General features: G+C 36.0%; 1 protein-coding gene across 2 annotated transcripts in view; it reads left to right on the top strand.

The window, feature by feature from the left end:
- RP1 (RP1 axonemal microtubule associated) overlaps nucleotides 1–19,434 on the top strand; it is a 47,734-nt gene extending 28,300 nt beyond the window's left edge. For both annotated transcript variants that reach the window (XM_016126213.2, XM_036232846.1), the window contains exons 2-4: nucleotides 9,328–9,951; nucleotides 10,712–10,883; nucleotides 12,713–19,434. In XM_016126213.2, the coding sequence (XP_015981699.2) occupies nucleotides 9,340–9,951; nucleotides 10,712–10,883; nucleotides 12,713–18,312 (6,384 nt within the window). In that variant the 5' untranslated portion in view covers nucleotides 9,328–9,339 and the 3' untranslated portion in view covers nucleotides 18,313–19,434. The remainder of the gene's footprint in view (nucleotides 1–9,327; nucleotides 9,952–10,711; nucleotides 10,884–12,712) is intronic.
- Nucleotides 19,435–19,991: the final 557 nt, after the last annotated feature.

Genomic DNA, 19,991 nt, shown 5'->3' with positions numbered 1-19,991 from the left:
TATTTGGCCTAACTAATTAAAGATTAAATGACTTGAGTAAAAGAATGGCATGAGATAGTTTTGCATATACACTGACCATGATTCCATTTCTATCAAATCTCCAAAGTAGGTAAATCCTATTAAGAATATTTTTAAAATAGGCAGAATCTAGTGGAAATTAGAGTCTTAAATATAATTAGTATCTTAATAACAAATATCATGACTACAGCAATCTGTGTATACTCAAATCATTGCTAGGTATCTCTTCCTTCCAAGGATCATTTTGTACTACAACATTCTGGTTAGTAAAGTATATTTAGGCTGAGTTTAACTCCCTGTTAGGCCCTAAGCATCCTGAGGACAGAAGCTGGGTCTATCTTGTCACATTCGCAGGATCTAGCACAGAGCAGAGATCAGGCTCTTTTGTTTGGTTTCACAGAACCCTAGATTGCAGACAGGCAGGCTAAAGTGCGAGGAAAGCCCTGTAGTTGGGGCTGGGAACACCCAGGTTCAGCAGTTCTGGGTACAGGCAGTAAGCTGTGATTGATATCTGTCAATCAAGGGTACGGACCAAAGAATGGGCTCTTTCCATCAGATCGTAGCTGGTCAGTTCTGTATAGTGCGAGTCAATTGAATTGTGTGCTGTGGCCAGACGATATTGTGTGTGGCTTGGTGTCATTTTATATTTGTGACCCCAAACCCGCAGCAGTTCCTCAGCGCAGCCTGCAAGTCCACAGCACCTCTTTGTCCAGTTACTCTTCCACTCCACTGACTATGCCACACCTTCTCTTATCAGATTCACAGCACTTCCCCTCCTCACTTGCACCCTTCGTTGACGGCCTTTCATCTGAGGTTGCTGAGGGCTGAAAAGTGCTCAGAAGGGAAGGTCACCTCCAACTTTCTCTCTATGTCCCTTCCTTTTATAAGAGATGACTTTTTATATAATCTCCTTGAAGACCTACACCTCCATTGTGCATTTGATCCTATGTCCCTACTATCCCCTCAAGGACACTGCTCAGGGAGCTTTTTTTTCCCTCTTTTATTTGCAGCATCAAATCTTCCTTTTTGACTGGATCATTCTTGTCAGCATGCACACACACACTGCATTACATATGATATTAAACAAGAAAATCAAGCAAACCAGAACTAGCAAAAAAAAAAAAAAAGTTATCTCCATATTCTGGTACTAATTTCTTTCCTTCAAGTTTTCTCTTTTTCCTACCCCAGTGAGATTTTTACCCTCACTGTTTCACTAAAACAGTTTTTGTCAAGGATACTGATAAACTCCACACTGCTAAAGCCCATGGCTAATTCTAAGTACTCCTCTGACTTGACATATAAGTACCATTTGACACAACTCATCACTACCTGCTTTTTGTAACTCTCACTTCACTTGGCCTTCAGGTAATGACTTTGTTGATGCATCTTTTCCTTACATACTCCTTTGTGAATTCTTCTCCATCTGTGTTTGTCATACTTTGGAATGCCTCATGCTCTAATCTTGGACCATTCTCTTCTCTATTTACACTTATTTCTTGGAGTTTTCATCCAGACTTATCCAGGCTTTAAATATTATCAGTATGCCAATGACTCCCAAATGTATACCTTCAGATATATGCAATTCACATCTAATCCATCAGCAAATGCTCTCAAGCACTACAGTGGAAATGTCCAAAATCTGACCATTCACACCTTCTCCATAGCCGCTATCTTGGCCTGAGTCATCTTCACTTCTTGCTTGGATTATTATGATATTCTCCTAATTACTCTACCTGTATTTCTCTTTAACCATCTAATTTGAATTTATACCAACTTAACTTCAATAGCATAGAAAATATCTGTTTCTATACAGTTGTTTCCCTTTTCTGTTATTAACATCACAAATTAAAGCTTTATATTTACCCAGCGACATTCATAATTGTTTTATCCATTTTTATTTTAAGTCATGTAGAAAATAAAAACTGAAGTTACAGACAAAAGTTATAAGTTTTTATAAATTGCCCATTTATTTATACCTAAAGGTATTTACCTTTACCAGAGATCTTTATTTCTTTTTCCTGATTACTTCACTTCCTTGTGTGCTATCTAGTGTCCTGTTACTTCTATTCTAGAAACTTTTAACATTTCTTACAACAGGTCTGATGGTAACAAATTCCCTGAACTTTTGTTTATCTGGGAATGTCTTAATTTCTCTTTCATTTTCGAAAGACAGCTATGCTGAATATAGAAGTCTTGGTTATTTTTTCTTTCGTCACTTTGACTATATCACCATTGCCTTATGGTCTCCAAGGTTTCTGACAGGAAATTAGCTGGAAATCTTATTGAGGATCCCTCCTATGTGAAAAATTCCCTCTTTCTTATTGCTTTCAAGATTCTCTCTTTGTCTTTGGCTCTGACATTTTAGTCATAACGTGTCTTGGTGTGGATCTCTTTGGGTTTATCTTACATCGAGTTCATTGAACTTCTTGAATATAGATTCATGTATTTAATCTAATTTGGAAAGTTCTCGACCATTACTTCTTCAAATAATTTTCTCTCTGCTGAGTCACCCACAATGACTATATTTGTCTACTTGATGTCCTACAGATCCCTTATGCTCTTTTTACTTTTTAAAAAATCTTTTTTCTTTCTGTTTCTCAGATCCAATAATTTTAATTGTCCTAGCTTCAAGCTCTATTTTTTGCCTGCACAAATCTGTTTTTGAACCACTCTAGTGATTTTTTTCAGGTCAGTTATTTTTTTTCAGTTCCAGAATTTCTTTTTAGTTACTTTTAATATGTTTTATCTTTTTACACATAGTCTCATTTTGTTCATACATAGACTTTCTGTCTTTGTTAATGCCTTTTTTTCTGCTCTTTGAGTATCTTTGAGACAGTTGTTTTAAAGCCATTGTTAGCATTTGGGCTTCTTCAGGCATAGTTTCTGTTGATTTATTTTGTTCTTTGAATGGGAAATATTTTCCTATTTCTTTGTGTGCTTTGTGATTGTTTTCGTTGTTGGTTTTGTTATTGTTGTTGGAAACTAGATTTCTGGGTCTTACAATATTGTAACACTATAAATCAAAATTTCCCCTTTCTCCAAAGTTTGTAGGTTTTCTTTTTAAATTGTACAGTGTCTCTTTGCTAAAGATCACACAGGTGAAAACTTAACATCTTTTCAGGTTTTTCTAAGTCCTCATCTTCCCACAAGAGGACTCTCTAAATTCTCTCATATGCACAGTTGCTTTTGAATATCCTACTCTTTAAAAGCCTGCTCCTAAAAGGGGGAAAAAAGTGGGAAGAAGGAAGGAAAAAAATCTAGGTGTTGTCTCTTTAAATCCCGTCTGCCGCTTTACCCAGTGGGGATTGTAACAATGGCTGTATCTCAATGATGAGAAGCAGAAATCAGCAATCAGAACACAGAACCCCAATAGAGTAATGTCATTATTGCACACTCTAGCTCCCACAAGTTGCTCCAAAAATGCAGGCTATTGTCCCCACAGCTGCTTGTCATAGGGCTGGGGTAAAAGAGATGGGTAACCACTACTGTGCTAATGGCCGAAACAGACTAAAATTAACTGCAATTTACCAGCCAAGCCTTCTCCTGGAACTTGTAAGCATTCAAATAGTCTCCAGAGTTCCAAAAATAGTCACTTCAGACAGTTTCTGCCAGTGCAGTCACTGCCCAAGAATACAGATTTCTAGCACTTTCTACTCCACTATTTTCCCTTTTGTCTACTGGTATTTCTCACTTCAATTTTTAACAGATTATCCAACACATCTTACTTTGAAATGTAAGTCAGTTCATTACTCCTTTTCTCAAAACCCTCCTTCAGTTTCTCGTCTCAGTTAATGTCAAAGTCTTCACCATGGGGTACAAAGCCCTATATAATTTGGCGCCCTGCCACTTTTGCAAACACCTGCCTCCAAACTTTTAAAATTTGCACTTTGGTTTGGAACTGCTTATGATGCCATTTATTCCTATTGCTACCCTGTAAATGTCAATTTCTTTATTGATTAAATTAGCCTTGTCTTTGTATAGATGCCAATGATTGTAAATGAAGGTTTGTATCAAAAAGTTAAACACTATTGTTTCTCTTATCTACTCCTCCCTGCCTCCTTTCTTCTCCCCCTCCTTTGTCTTTCCTTCCTTGTCTCTCTCTCCCCTCCCTCCTTTCCTCCTTCCCTTCCTTATTTATTCTGTTTTTACTTTTTAATAGGTGACTTGTTAACAAAGTCAGCATTTATAAGGCAAAATGTACAATTTTATATTTTCCCTTTTGCGATCTGTTTGGAGATAACTTTTGGGAGCACGTGTTTGAACCTGATCTTTCCTTCCTGAAGGACCCCTTACCTTGTTTTTTTGTGGTTAGAGCTGAGGCAGGAAACATGGTAAGAAATCCGATTAGCTGAGGTATCTTCAAACAGATTAGAGTACATGTTGTCATTAGCACAGCAGGTGTCATCTGGGGACTTTATGTGTGACAAAGTTCTGAAACATATTCAAATCTCGTCTTGATTAAGCAAAACAGTAGAAGAGTGCTGTGTATGCAGAAGCATAAAATTAATTGATTTCATTGTGTTGTGCCTCTTTCATTTCTCTTGTGTTATGCTGAGTAGCCAAATTGTTTACACCTCTAGCCATTTTCATTAGAACTACACTGTGGTACTAGGAGTACTTAAAAACAAAAAAGCTTAGGTCCTTTTCTTTCTTAATGACTAACATGAGCAAATATTGACTCAGAATTACTTATCAAAGAATGATCAAATGTCAAACTATTTCACTTTTGGCAACATAATAACTTTTTCTCTTTAACATAAATAAATGAGAAGTTAAGGATGTTTGGGAATGCTTATGAATTAAAGAAGTGTTTTCTCCTGAGAATGACACTAGGTAAGCAAGATAATGCAAGAGAAACTCTAATTAGGATTTCAGAACTGCGGAGCATGCTAGGAACTGGTTTGTTTCTGGCTGTGGTCCCCTTTAAGGTGAATCCTGTCTGGTAATTAGCATCACCTTGGATTAAATTAATTGGCTATACTCAATCCCTGAGTGGATACGCTAATAAAAAATCCAAAGACATTAGTTTCTTTGCAAGGAGTGAGCAGGTTATATAACCAGTAACTTTTATAAGAATTATCTAAACAACTTCAAGCATTATTTTTATTTCAAATAAGGAAGTTTCGAGTTCTGGTAAGTACAAGATTATTTGAAATCTTTATTTTGAAAATAATCTACGCTTAGCTAGTTGCACTTAATTTTTCACTTTGTATCTGGATTACATATTTGTGTTCTATCTTTAAACATTAGAAAAAGAAAAAATATTGCTAATAATTATTATCTTTTACCCGAATATGCCAGAAATCTTCATAATATGCCGATATTGAAGTAGGAGGAAATTTTAGTGTCAGGAAATTAAGAAATTCTAGTGTATTCAAATATGAGTAAAGTTTTTTTCTGATTACAAAAGCACTGCTTAATGATTAGATAAATCTATGCACTACATTAATGAAAAAGAAAGCTGCTGGTAATTCAACAATGCTATGACTACCATAGGGGACAATTGGTGTAATGCCTTTCTGAACCCCACCCCCAATCCCTCTGTGTAGAATTATGATAATCTATGAAACAAACTAATTTTTCGTACAACATTAAATTTCTGAATTGCCACAGAACTAACATGAATAAATCATTTTTCTTATTTCATTTTCTATGTCATTTTTCTTTTTGAATTGCCTGAATTCCTACTTCATGGAAGAAATTAAAATATAATTAGTGAAATGACACATGTTAATTTTGTAAGTCTGTCATCAATTTTGTCAAGAGAATGAAGGAGAGAGGGTACAACTCTCTTGGTAGGCTATTTAGTTCTTAGCAGCACACATAATTGAGACCAATGATGACACAGATAAACATAACCATGGTTAAACCTAGGGAACCGAAGGGTGCTAAAAAATCTGCTTAATCTTAAAAAGCAATGCAAGTATTCATGATAGTTCCATGGTCTGACTTTAGGTAATGAAGAGAATACAGAAAAGAGGAGAAGATATTGGTAGCAAGCCCTCAAGTCTTTAGAAGCAGATTTCAATATAATTTGGGCCGGAAGCAAAAGATTTTGTTGAGAAGGTCCTTTGCTACTTTTAGGGATGTTGATAGGCAGGAAAGTGACCAATCTTAAGATTCTGTGGTTCTTCTTGTTATTTCTTTCTACCTCTACTTCTCCTCCTTCTGCCTAACCTGCTGAGAGAATTAGACTGCTTTTGGTTGCTCAGTTTGTTTATTCCTCAGATAGCCCCTAAGTATATTACTGCCTTATTCCAGTTTCAGAGGAAATCGAATAAACCTTATTATTTAAAACATATGTAAAAAGCATTTTAAAATTTCCATTTAAATTTGATTAATTTTTAAAGCTGATTAAGAAAGGTGCATAATTGAGTCAGGGTAACTAAAAGATGTGGAGGGCTGGTAGCTCTGTTTTATGAAATGGGACAGTTTCATATGCTGGTCTTGCTCCTATACTCTGGGAGATCCTCCCTAATTCCTGGTTTCTTACTGGAAGACATCTCCACCACTCTTTGCCTTTGGTATCTCAGATTCACATAGGCTTTCCTCTGGATACTGCTATTTCTTCCAACCATTAGCCCCAATCCCTTAGGCTAGGCTACACATCCCTCCTTGATATTCTAATGGTACCCTGACTCTTCCTCAATTATGTTATTGAATTACTCTGTGAATGTCCCATGGTCACTGTAAAAGATACATATGATTATATCAAGTCAAAGTCTGAAACACTTCCTCTGGCTTGCACTCTCTTCCCCAGTGATGATATTGTGCACTGTATGCACATAGATTCTTTTATTTAACGATAATACTGAATCTTTGTCATGGTATACAATATATAGTATACAATGTTCACCTTACCATAGACTCTTAAACCTCACCTGCATGTATGCAAAAATCTCAGCATTCTCTAAAGCTTCCCCCAGGGATTCTAAGAGTTTCCAGAGATCCTCTTAAATAAATTAGGACCATACAAATTTGTATTTTTGTTGTTTTTGCTACTGCCTCCTTATCAGGGTGCTGGCAAGCACCCTGCTGCAGCTACTTTCTCTGCAAATGCTCCTTCACTGCTGGGCATCTGGCATCTTCCCAGGGAACTTTCAACTTCTTGCTTTTATGCATTGGCTCAAAAACAGTGCTCAGGGCTGCGCTAGGGACAATGCAGGGGCACCTTTTCCCTTCAATAATCCTTATCTTCCATGTTCTCCATTCTGGTACCAGCGCAAAATCTTCTTACTCTATTTTAGTCACTTTCACAAATAAACAAACAAAAACCCTTAGTTTATCAGCTCACATAACTGTGTTCCCAGTATGATCACCAGGTCAACAGCTCTCCAAATAGTGAGATCCAGGCAGAAAACAATTGAAATTAAAAGCTCCACTATGCACATATGCATAGATAAACATAATTTTCCAAAGTTAGGTGAAAAATGTATCGCAAACACTATTCATGTAAAATATTTTCAAATATGTAAATAAACCAACCTAAAAAGTAATTGAAGGCAAAGAATTCCGAAGCCTTTTATTTAAATAGTGAAGGAATTCATCTCTCTTCTAGTTGGTGAGGATGCAGGGATTAAGCAGAGTGCCCAAGGTCAGACCATGGTTTATCAGCCCAAGGACGAGAAGAGGTTGCGGTTTTGCTGACTCCATTGCAAAGCTGGATTCCCCAGCTTCTGATGCGCATGCCTAGTAACCTGCCTTTATTGTCTTAAGTACTGTAATTACTTTAAACCCTTTGGGGAGGGAGAAGGAGAGACATATCTAATTTCTAGGCTGATCTTTGAATTCATCTTCCTATATATAATTTATAAAATTATATTGGAGATATGTAAAGAATCTTAGATATCAGCTTGAAAACATTTAGCTTGAAAACATAATTCTGATTTGGGCCGGAATTATAGCTAATTTATAATGAAAAAAATGTTTTTTTTTTAATCTCTATAATACTGATCACATTTATTTAGTTTGTTCAGTTTAGTTTGTCTTCAAGACTGCACAGCATTCTTATTGTATCAAAAGACACTAATAATTACATTGATTTAAAGCAGTAGAAAATAACCATGATATGCTACAAATGAAAGACAAGTCCAGAACCACTGAAACCCTTCCTCAAGATGCCTATAATCAGTGAAACTCTAGCTTTACTGGGAAGTGGAAGAGGCAAACCTCAGTGATTGGCTGAAAATGGCTCTGAAATTCCCTACTGAAGGTTTTCATTTTAGAGCCACTAGTGTGAGTACTCAGATTGCACCATTTTCAGCAGCCCATAACAATGCTGTCATTCATTCAAAACATGGTTTAGTGGTTTCCCAAAGTAACATTAGATAATTTACCTGCATTTTCTACAATCTAAAATAGAAACATCTTATACACCTTAATATGGCTATTATTTAAGAATCTATGTAATATATCCCTTCTAGTACTTAATGTCAGGAAACATTTTTCTCCAATGAACTCATTTGGTTCCATCCAACAAACAATTTGAACTTTATAAACTTTTCCTATTTCCCCCTTTTTTCCTTGACTGTCAGGACATGCAGAACTAATTGTGCAACTCTTCTCACACTGGACGATTTCTGATTTGTGTCTTTTATTATTTTTTAATCATTCAGTAATATTTGTTAATTTTAAAGGTTTATAACATTTGGCAATGTATTAAAAAACACAAATATTATCTCTAGCTCTGCAATACAGAAGTAACCACTGTGAACATGAAATTCTATGTACTTTTGGCCTTTTTCTGCTTGTATAATAAATATGTAAAAGTAGGACCTCAGTATATGTATATGTTCAGTACAGATGCAATCATTGTCAGCCTAACTACATAGTATGTCATCAAAAAAGTAAAATTACTTTTTCAAATATTTTCCGTTCATGGTTAGTTGAATCCATGGATACAGGGGCTAACCGGATACATTGGTAAGGGCATAACATATGTATTGTGACAAATGGCTTTTTCACTTAGTAATAAGTCATGGCCATTTTTTATGCCAATAAATATGGACCTATAAAGCCATATTTAATGGTTGCACAGCTATCCATTGCATGGAGATATATATATAGATATAAATTTATTGACCTACCCACTTACCAGTATCTTTAGGTTGTTTTTATCTTTACCTTTTTTTAACTGTTTCATTTATGTCTTTTTATTGTAAGCTCCTTAAAATTATCTTTCAAAATAGGCAGGTATAATAAATGAATAAACGGATGAATGAAATCCTAGCAATAGCTTTGCATTAGTATTACTGTGTATTCTTTATGGTGCTGTTATTCTGGAGATAAATAATTTTCTTCACTTTCTAGGTCTCCGCCAACATGAGCGAAACTCCTTCCACTAGTTTTTCCATGATTCATCGTTCTTCTTCTGAAGGTCATGTTCCTTCCCTTCGCAATATGAGGGTCACTCATCCTGTTGTGGCCAAAAAGATCAGCTTCTACAAGAGCGGAGACCCGCAATTTGGAGGGGTCAGGGTGGTGGTTAACCCTCGCTCATTTAAGACATTTGATGCTTTGCTGGATAATTTGTCAAGGAAGGTTCCTTTACCGTTTGGGGTGAGGAATATCAGCACCCCTCGGGGAAGACACAGCATCACACGCTTGGAGGAGCTGGAGGATGGTGAGTCGTACCTGTGCTCCCACGTCAGGAAGGTACAGCCAGTGGACCTGGACAAGGCCCGTCAGCGCCCAAGGCCTTGGCACAGCAGCAGGGCCATCAGTGCGCATGCGCACCGCAACCCCGCGGCCGCTGCTCCCGGCATGCTGCGCGCCCCGAGGAGGCTTGTAGTTTTCAGGAATGGCGACCCGAAGGCGAGGCACGTGGTCCTTCTGAGCAGGAGAGTTACCCAGAGTTTCGAGGCCTTTCTGCAGCACCTGACAGAGGTCATGCAGTTCCGCGTGATCAAGCTGTATGCCACAGACGGGAGGAAGGTGAGCGTTCTGGAAGCTCTTCATGTGTGAGCTAGAGTCCTGTGGGACTGTGCTCCTGGGGAAGGAAGGCTTTGGGCACACAAGACTGCTTGTGCTTTTGTGTTACTACTCTCCTGGGAGGTCGCTGGTTCACCTGGGTAGATGGTCCCTTTGTTCTCGAGTCAGAATCTGACTAGACATCGACCACGAGGACTTCTTTTTTTCTACCACGCTCTGTCCCCTGTTCTGTCTTCCCTGAGCACTAAATTATATAATGTGTTGACATAGATTCGGATCTCGACAATATTTCTTTAAAAGGAGGGCCAATGGTGATACTCTGTGAGTGAGGTAAAGGAAACATTTTCCCGGGGTCCTTGCTGCCAGTACAAGAGCTCACTTTCCTGGTCCTGGTGTCTCCACCAGAACCTTTGTTATCTGGCTCAGGGAAGAAGTTTGGCTACAGCTGGATACTTTGGTAGGGAAGACAGAACCAATAGTGCATACCTTTTAAATATTTCTTTAGTTTAACAGAAGATCTGTCTGTTTTTTTTTTTTGCAGCTAGTAGCTAGGTTCAATAAGAGTGTAGTTTAACCTGACCACCATGCTTTGGTATTTTGTTATTTCGCATACATCATTTGTGCCTAACAAATGCTTAGTGATTATTTCTTTCTAGCCCAGGAGGTTGTTGAATTTATTCAATCAATTACAGAATTACCATATGTAAAGAACAAAACTTCATGTTGCTTATATAAGGACCATTAACTCTTTGTTTTCTTCTAGGTTCCCAGTCTCCAGGCTGTGATTCTGAGCTCTGGAGCTGTGGTGGCAGCAGGAAGGGAACCATTTAAACCAGGAAATTATGACATCCAAAAGTACTTGCTTCCTGCTAGATTACCAGGGATCCCTCGTCGTGTGTACCCTAAGGGAAATACTAGGACAGAAAGCAGAAAAAGTAAGTCACTTAAATATATAGTCTTTATAGTTAGCCCTGGGATTTTTTTTTACATCAACAACAAAAAAATACATGCTTAAATGTTTAATGACAAATTGCCTTCATAGAAGAGAAATGAGGGGATCGAAAATATTTCAAACTGAAATTGGTTATATTTATAGTTGGAAAGAATCATAGGGATTATTTCATAATTCTTTTTAGGTTTTTCCAAATCAATCAAGAGCTACATCTGTTTGAATTGATGAGGTATGGTTCCCTGCCCCATATAATACCTAGTTAAAAAAATCAAAATACCAGCATTTATTGATTTAGAGAGTAGTTCTATGGAATATGTAAGTAACATCTCTGGTAGCTGCAGTTTTCTCTAAATAGTACCGTGCAGTATTATAGCTGAGCTCAGTAGGTGAGTGACTGTATTTTAAAAAAATCTCTACATACATGCTCTGCTTACTGAAGTTATTCCAGTAAAAACCCCGGGCCCTTAAATCCACTTTTTATTTATCTAAAGAAAAGGTTCATGTAGCCAATTCATGCTGGTAAACAATAGGTTGATAATTTCTTAGAAAATGCTGTACAGTGTGACATTATCTTTTGGATAGGGAGGAAGAAGGCATTGGCTATAAATTCCCTGTGCAGGCATGGCTAATCTCATTATTCATTGTGCTCAGTACTTTAGTTTTGTACTAAAGTATTGATTGCCATTTATACTTAAATTTCAGTTTTTATTTTATTTAGACATAAAGTGGGTGAAATTCATCTATTATTTGTTGTCATTTAGTTATTTTATGGATATACTCAATAGATAATTATAATGCTTCTGTTTCGTAGGCATTAGCTGCTGAATATCTGTTATGCATGTGTTAGTATTATTTTAGCTTGGTCATTGTACTAAAATTATTTCATTAGTTTGTGTTTGATATAGGTTGCAAAGTATGGTTTTTGATGGTTTCAGGGAATCTAAGGGCTTCCTTAAGTTTTACTTTAAAACATTATAAGTGAGGCATTTTCATTTACGATTTTGATAAAAGTACAGAGAAATAAGAGAAAATATTTGAAAAGTTAGAGGTATTTAATTGATGGCAAACATGTGAAAAGCTATACAAATCACTAATCGGAATTACATTGAGTGTAACAAGCATGAGAGCCAAGGTTATCTTTAAAGACACACATTATAATAACTAGATGGCTGGACCTTATATCTAGCTCTATTCTCTTTTGTGCCCTACCTGTATTAAATCACATGTATTGATTGTATAAAGTGAATGATAAATTAAAAGTTATTATTTGATTAATATAGCCTTTAAATTATTAAAATGTTTTAGCTTTCCTAATACTATGGATGTCTTTCTAGAATATGCACAGATGGGAAAATAAATACCACTGTAAATTATTACTTGCTTTATATAGGTGAGCAGCACTTGGTTAGACTCCAATTTCAGTGCTGGTAAATAAAAGAAGACAACAGAATTAAACACCACAAAAATATTTTTGCTAGAATCATTAGCAATTTGTTTTATACTTATTAAAATTGCCTTATTAAATTCAATTAAAATTCTGCTACTTCTTATTGAAGGAGAATTACAAATTCTTTATTAAAGAATAGTTTGTACAAATGTGCCAGATATTATAGTTAACTGAAATAATTGCGAGAAACATATTAATAACATCTTACTATGAAATCAGAAACTACTGTATTTTTCATACTAATTATTTACTTTTTTCTTTTCTTTCTTTGCTGCCTTTTCTATTGGATATATATATATATATGTAATGCCTCTTCCACATTATAATTTGATGTGGGGTATCTTTCACTATTAAAATCTTGAAAGTGAGCAAACATGTGCCTTCAAGCCCAAGGTCCCAGATTAATTCTGCTTCTTCTGACAAAATGCATACTAATGATTGCTCCTCAGACCATTCTTTTGCTCCTGAAAATTACTTGGCCTTAGAAAAAAAGGATTCTCAGAATTTATTGATATATCCTTCAGAAGATGATATTGAGAAATCAATTATTTTTAATCAAGATGGTACCATGACAGTTGAGATGAAAGTTCGATTCAAGATAAAAGAAGAGGAAACCATAAAATGGACAACTAGTGTCAGTAGAGCTGCTCTTTCTAATAATGATGAAAAGAGTGAGATAAGCAATTTTCCAGGAAGAACAGATGATCTGTCATCGGCTTTAAAGATTGCAGCATGTTCGTTGTCTACAGATGTCTCACCTCTGAAGAAAGACAATAATCAAGAGGAGAGTTTGGCAGAGGAGATAAACATTCAAATGACAGAACAAGAGGCTGAAACTTGTAGTTCTCCTAGTTGGGAGAATGCTACTGTAGACACAGATATTCAGGGAACTCAGGATCAAGCAAAGCATCATTTTTATAGGCCTCCTACACCTGGACCAAGGAGAGTGAGACAAAAGAAATCGGTGATAGGGAGTGTGACTTTAGTATCTGAAACTAAAGTTCAAGAGAAAACGATTGGACAATTTTCCTATAGTGAAGAAAGGGAAGATGGGAAAAACAAATCTGAGTATCGCATGTTCACACATTGTTGCAGTAAAATGTCATCAGTATCTAATAAACCAGTACTTGTTCAGAGAGATAACAATACACAGATAGAGTCAGCTGTAGAAAGAAAAAAAGAAAGCAGACAATTCAAGTCTAGTGCAGTAAGTGCTGGTGTTATAGAAATTACAAGTCAGAAGATGTTAGAGATGTCCCGTAATAATGGCTTGCCACAGACTACATTAGAAAACTTAACTGTGGAAGAAGCTATGGTGGATGATACAACATTGGACAACAAACCTAGAATCAAGAATTTAACTTATGGTCACACCAATGATAGGTTCTGTCCTATTTTAGCAGATGCATCTCATTCTTTAAGCAATGACTCTAGAACTAACAAAACGATTTCTGAGATTCCAACTTCAATAGGATCCTCTACTATCACCACAAGAATTGATGGACTAATTAATGAATTTGCTCAGTGTGGTTTAACAAAACTTCCAGAAAATGAAAAGCAGATTCCATCATCCGTTGCCAGCAAAAAGAAGATGAAATCTCAGCAGCAAGTGATAAATTATAGACATCAGGATGGGGGAATTGCAACTAAAGGAATGCCCAGTAAGAGTAAGAGAATGAACACAAGAGGTAGAATTGCACGGGAAACCATATTGCATGATTCACACAGTCCTGTCAAAGGAGAGTTACTTTGTGAGGAAGACTCAAATGATGTAGTAATTGAAACAAATTGTTTTTCTAAAAGTAATTTCAATCCTGTGAATTCCAAGAATTTTCATAGAAATACATTAAATTCTATTCCAAATCCTAAGGTTCAAGGACTTTTAGCTAAAAGAAAACCCAGACCATTAAACAAAGTAAGCTTAAGAGGCACTACAAAAAGAGAAATTGGCCAAGGAGCTAAAGTATTTCCCCATAATGAATTCAGACATTGCAAAAATACTTTTGAAAATCAAAATTTATTTCATGTGTTTAACTTTCTTGAGCAAAAGCCCAATGTTTTTTGTGGACCACGGGCTCAAGCAGAAATAACATCTTGGTATTTGAGAGGAATGGCAAAGAAAAGTTTAGTTAATAATTCACACGTAACTTTAAAAAGCCAGAAAAAACAAAAAGGAGATAGATTGAAATCAGGTACTATTGTAAGTAAGCACCATGATACAACCAGGGCAAATTCTTTAACTTCTTTGAAAAAAGCTATTTTTCCTGAGGACATTACTCATCATTCAGTTCAAAATTATGTACAGCGATGGTTGGAGAATATAAATCCACATCCAACTTTATATTCTAGAAGATCAGCTCCAACATGCAAAAAGGAAACAAGTGTGGTAAATGGTTTTCTGGGAAATAATTCCTGCACAAGTTCTGAAACAGGAAATAATTTCATCATGGAAAGTAATAAGCACGTAACTAAAAATGACAGTTTGACAGGAGATAGTTTAGGTAAAAAGGTAGGTAAATCTTTTGACAAAAATAGCAGTGAAGAACTTACCAAAGATCTGTATGAGAACCAGCTTGAGTCTTTGAATGATGCTTACTTGCTTTCCCCACATGAATGTAGTACTTTGTCACAGTCAGCTATTGATAATCAGGTATCTGTTGAAAATACTAAAAGTCAGGTATCTGTTGAAAAGTCAGGACCAGAGATGAGCCTTGTTTACCAAGAAATAAACCTATCTACAAAAGGGCAAAGTGTAGAGGCTGCCATTCAAGTAGATTCAATGGAAGAGGCGACTCCAAAAGACCTGTTACCAGTTTTGTTGCTTCGCCAACTACAAGCGTTAGTTCCCAGTATTCACAAGACTCAGAATGGTGTTCAAATGCCAGGTCCACTTGTAGATGTTTCTTTCCCTTCCCCAATAAATAATTCATCCACTAGTGTTCTTCTAGCTTGGCTCCTGGTGCTAAACTTAAGGGGAAGTGTGAATAGCTTCTGTCAAGGTGATTATCACAAGACTGCCAATAGGACTTCAGAAATACTTGCATTGTTGGAAGTTCTAAAGCACATTGCCATCACAGAGGAAGCTGATGACTTGAAGGCTGCTGTTGCCAATTTAGTTGAGTCAACTACCAATCCCTCTGGACTCATTGAGAAAGAACAAGACATGGTTCCAATAGGTCTTTCTGCAAATTGTTCCACACTCAATGTACAGAGAGTTCCTAAGTGCATTGAAAATGAAAAAACCCAAGAAATCTCTTTAAATGGAAGCAACTTTGCTAATGAGGACTGTGCCCCTGAGGTCTTTGTTTCAGAGATGACTTGCTCTCCATGTGAGATGTGCACTGTGAGTAAGATTTATCCTCCAAAAGAGTCTTGTGACCTTAGTGACATTTTTTCTCCTAGCGATGGCTATACCATGGATCAGACCTCTATGAATAAAGCTTGTTTCCCAGGAGAGAGCTGTTCACTTACTGATGCTGTGTCTTCCCATAAGGCTTGTGCTCATGAGGAAAACCATACCTATGAGACAACTTGCCCAACTGATGAGGCTTATGTTCCCATCAAAGTCTGCAATACCAGGGATTTTTTAAATTCCAAAGAAAACACATATACCGATAATTTGGAATTGACTAAAGAGTTAGAAATTGCTGAAGTTCAGAAAGACCTAAATATTTTGGCAGACCCTGGGTATAAACGTGGCTTTAACATACTGGTGTCACACCAAAATAGCAATTTAAGTCACTGTAGTTCTCTAGATGGATTTAAAAATTATTCATTAAAGAAATTTCAGGATAAAAATACATATACATCCTTTGATAAGGAGGAATCAAAGACTTCTGAAGAACCAGGCTCAACAAACAGTGTGACATCAAGTGAAAGAAACATTTCGGAATTGGAATCTTTTGAAGAATTAGAAAAGCAGGACATTCATTTCTTTCATACAACTGTAAATGCAGGAGAGCAAGCTACTGAAGAATTGACCCCAAAAGAATTGGAGGCTAGTCAAAATTTGGAATTAATAGACGACTCTAGCAGGAACATTACAGGAGAAAGAAGGAATGGTGTAATTTGTGAGACAACCAATGAGAGGCTGATAACACCACCATCTTTAGTGTTTTGCTATGATTCTAAGCAAAATATTGAAAAGGAGTTCAATGATGTAGAAACTAAAATGAGAGTAAAAATGATGGTGAAAAGCATGGAAATTGGAAGTTGTTCAGAGTCCCCTCTTGATTTTAAAAACTGCTTCAAAAGACCAGTGACTTCTGGTTGGTCAGACTATAGACAAGACAGTAGGAATGATCAGCCATGTAAAATATCGAACGATGGCCCCAATGATGGTGGTGAGGAGTTTACTCAAGAGAAAGACTACAATAAAGGATTTGTTAAAAGGACAATAGAAAAACTTTATGGTAAAGTGGAGATTGTTAAACCATCTTTTTTTCCTGGGTCTACGCACAGATCTCAGGTTTCTCCTTACAATTCTGTGGACTTTCAGTGTGCTAGAACAATAAGTCTGTATGATTCTGAAGGTCAGTCATTTGTCTCTTCTGAAGGAGTATCTAGTGGTTCATCTGTTTTGCAGAAATTTCAAGAGGAAAGACAAGATAAATGTGACTTTAATGACGTAAGGGCCAATTATCATGGGAAAAATGTAGAACATAGTCCAAAACAAAATGATCATAACAGAATCCTTAGGGATGTAGAAGAAGGAGTGCTGATTGACAAAGGCAAGTGGCTCCTGAAAGAAAATCATTTGCTAAGAGTATCAACTCCTGAAAATTCTGGCATATGTGGTGGCAATGCAGACACCACATCAGTGGATACTCTACTTGATAATAACAGCAATGAGGTACCATATTCACATTTTGGAAATTTGGTCCCAGGCCCAAACATGGCCGAACTATCCTCTTCAGAATTGGAGGAACTGACTCAACCCCTTGAATTGAAATGCAATTATTTTAACATGCCTCACTGTAGTGATTCTGAGCCTTTTCATGAAGATTTGTTAGATGTTCAAAATAAAACTTGTGCCAAGGAGGGAATATCAAATCACCATGCAGAGAAGGGTAATCATAGGTCAGAAAGAGTATGTACTTCTGTTACTCATGGCTTTACGACTGCTGCCAACAAAGTCCATCCTGTCTCTGATGATACTATTAAAAACCAGCCATTGCCTGGAAATAATAATATTCATGGTGCACTTCAGGAAGGTGACTCTTTGGATAAACTCTATGCTATTTGTGGTCAACATTGTCCAATATTAGCAGTTACTATACAACCTATAAATGAGGAAGACCGAGGATTTGCATATTGCAAAGATTCTGATATTGAAAATTCCTTGGGCCTCCATTTATGGAAGAAAATACACCCATGTTTACTGCAGTCAAACAAAAACATGTTCAGAGACGAGAACAATAAAGCAAGCAGTAACAAGGCATTTATTGATAATGCAATTGATGATATATTTGATAGACTTTATTTCAACACATTTGACTTGATGAGTAAAAGAAGAAAATTAAAAAGAATTAAATTCTCGGACTTAAAGGAAAAAAAGAATTTGAAGAAATTTCAATTTTATTTAAAGAAAAGGTTTTGCGTGAATTTCTTGCACACATCGTTAGTTGTGGATGATGTGAACTCAAATACACAAGACCCCAGCTATCAGACAAATAGAATCTTCGAAGTAGTTGATGAGAATAACAACTTATTAAACAACAGATTCCAGAGCTCCAGGATAAATCTCAACCAAATAATAAGTGAAAATATTAACTATTATTTCTCTTTTGAAATGCCTGGTCAAGCCTGCCTATTTGGCCAAGTTGAGACATCCTTAAATATTAGCAATAGAAGTGAATTAAAAATATTTTATATTTTTGAAGATGAGAATCTTTTCATTTGGGAAGAGGGAAACCAATTAAATTTAACTGATTTTGAAAGCAGAAATGAGCAGGAAGATTTATAATTTCAATATCAGCACAGCTTTTCTTTATCATGCGTTTTTTTTTTTTTCTCATCATAATAACGTGGAGCATGTTAGATAGATATGGACTATATAGCCTCTAATAATTTCCCAGTTTTTTAACATGAGTTTATCCTAGAAAGTTTACCCTTTAGTAATTTAATTTGACTTTCGTCATTTCTCTGTTATTCATTTTTCCAATTACAAACTTAGTTTCTAGTCTATTATCTTAGAATTTTCTTTCCTTTTTCCCCCCCTAATAATATATAATTTCCTGGACCTGTAATTTTTCTCTTAGGACATCGTAAACGCCCTAGGAAAGGAATTATATCTTTTTCTTTTCTTTTTTAATGCTGTCAACCCAGTGCAAAATGCTTATTGAATGTGTTGCTGAGTAAATGAAATAGACATAGCCTCGAAGTACTTTTACTAAATCAATAGATTTAGTAAAGGTATGATTGTAAGATCGCTACAGCAATCTCATATGTTTCTTGTGCCAAATGTGTTGAATCTAGTTTTACTCAGAAGATCTATTAAATGAACTTGCAGGCATTTTCATGGGACGAGATTCACCTTTTTTTCTCATAATTAGAAAGAGATGCTCTACTACTAAACTGCCTCTCCAGTACTTTGCCTGGAAATTATAATCTTTAAAACAGTAAATGTCAATAAATTCAAATAGGTCATAAAAAAATGGAAAAATTTGAGGCATATTCTGTGAAGAAAATTAGAGGAGCTGGAATGATTTAACTTGGAAGAGAACAGAAGTGACTAAATTTTTCAGAATTGAAAAAGTGCTGCTGTGAAGAGGAACTTGACATTTCTTTGTATGTTAACCTGCATTAATAAAACATTTAATTAGTTATAAGTAGATACATGTTGCCCAGAAGGATAAATAAATTCAATTAGACTACGAACCATAAACTGTTTTGAATACTTGTGTTATTTTGCCTGGGTCTTAACTGGGAAACATTTTAAGATTTCTTCCCCTCCATGACTATGTGGTGGTATAGAAGCAAGTCTTATAAAACACTGAAAGCTGTCTTTTGACTGCAACTGACTCGAAGTAGAACAATTAAAGTTTTTAGAGCCAAACATGGAGGTGCTAAAATAACAAATTTAGTATTGAGGAACTAAAAGGTACTTAATTACATAAAGAATACCTTTGGTTTCAGTTCAGCATGAGTCATAAATCCATAAAACATTATGAGTTGCTATTTATTTTACCAGGCAAATACTGCCTCTACACAGAGTATGCTTTTTCTACATTAAGTGATTCCTTCTAATTGAAATATGTAAGTTGTAATGTTATATAAACTTCTGCAATGAGCACTGACAACTTTTTGTGAAATAAAAGGGCTAAAATTATGGAGAAATAATAGAAAGGGGAGTAGAGTTAATGTTAATTGTGTGTCTACTGTATACCAAGGACTGTGGTAGTCTTAGTGATTTATTATATGTAATCTTTTCTCATAAAGACACTGTTCAGCTTTGTTATTACCTCTTTGCAGATGAGGCAACCTAGAAGCAAGGAACCAAAGTGGTCAGTGGTGCACAATAGGTATCATGACAGGGTCAGAACCCAGTCATTTAGGCTTGAAAATCAGTGCTACATCCATTTTTACTACATCCATTATTTTCACATGAGGAAGAAGTGACAAAATGTTTAAAAAAATTATGTA

This window comes from Rousettus aegyptiacus, unplaced genomic scaffold (assembly GCF_014176215.1).
Source record: "Rousettus aegyptiacus isolate mRouAeg1 unplaced genomic scaffold, mRouAeg1.p scaffold_m13_p_15, whole genome shotgun sequence".
NCBI classification, from domain to species: domain Eukaryota; kingdom Metazoa; phylum Chordata; class Mammalia; order Chiroptera; family Pteropodidae; genus Rousettus; species Rousettus aegyptiacus.
The sequence above is the reverse complement of the archived record's forward strand: the minus strand, read 5'-3'. Positions and strand labels throughout refer to the sequence as shown.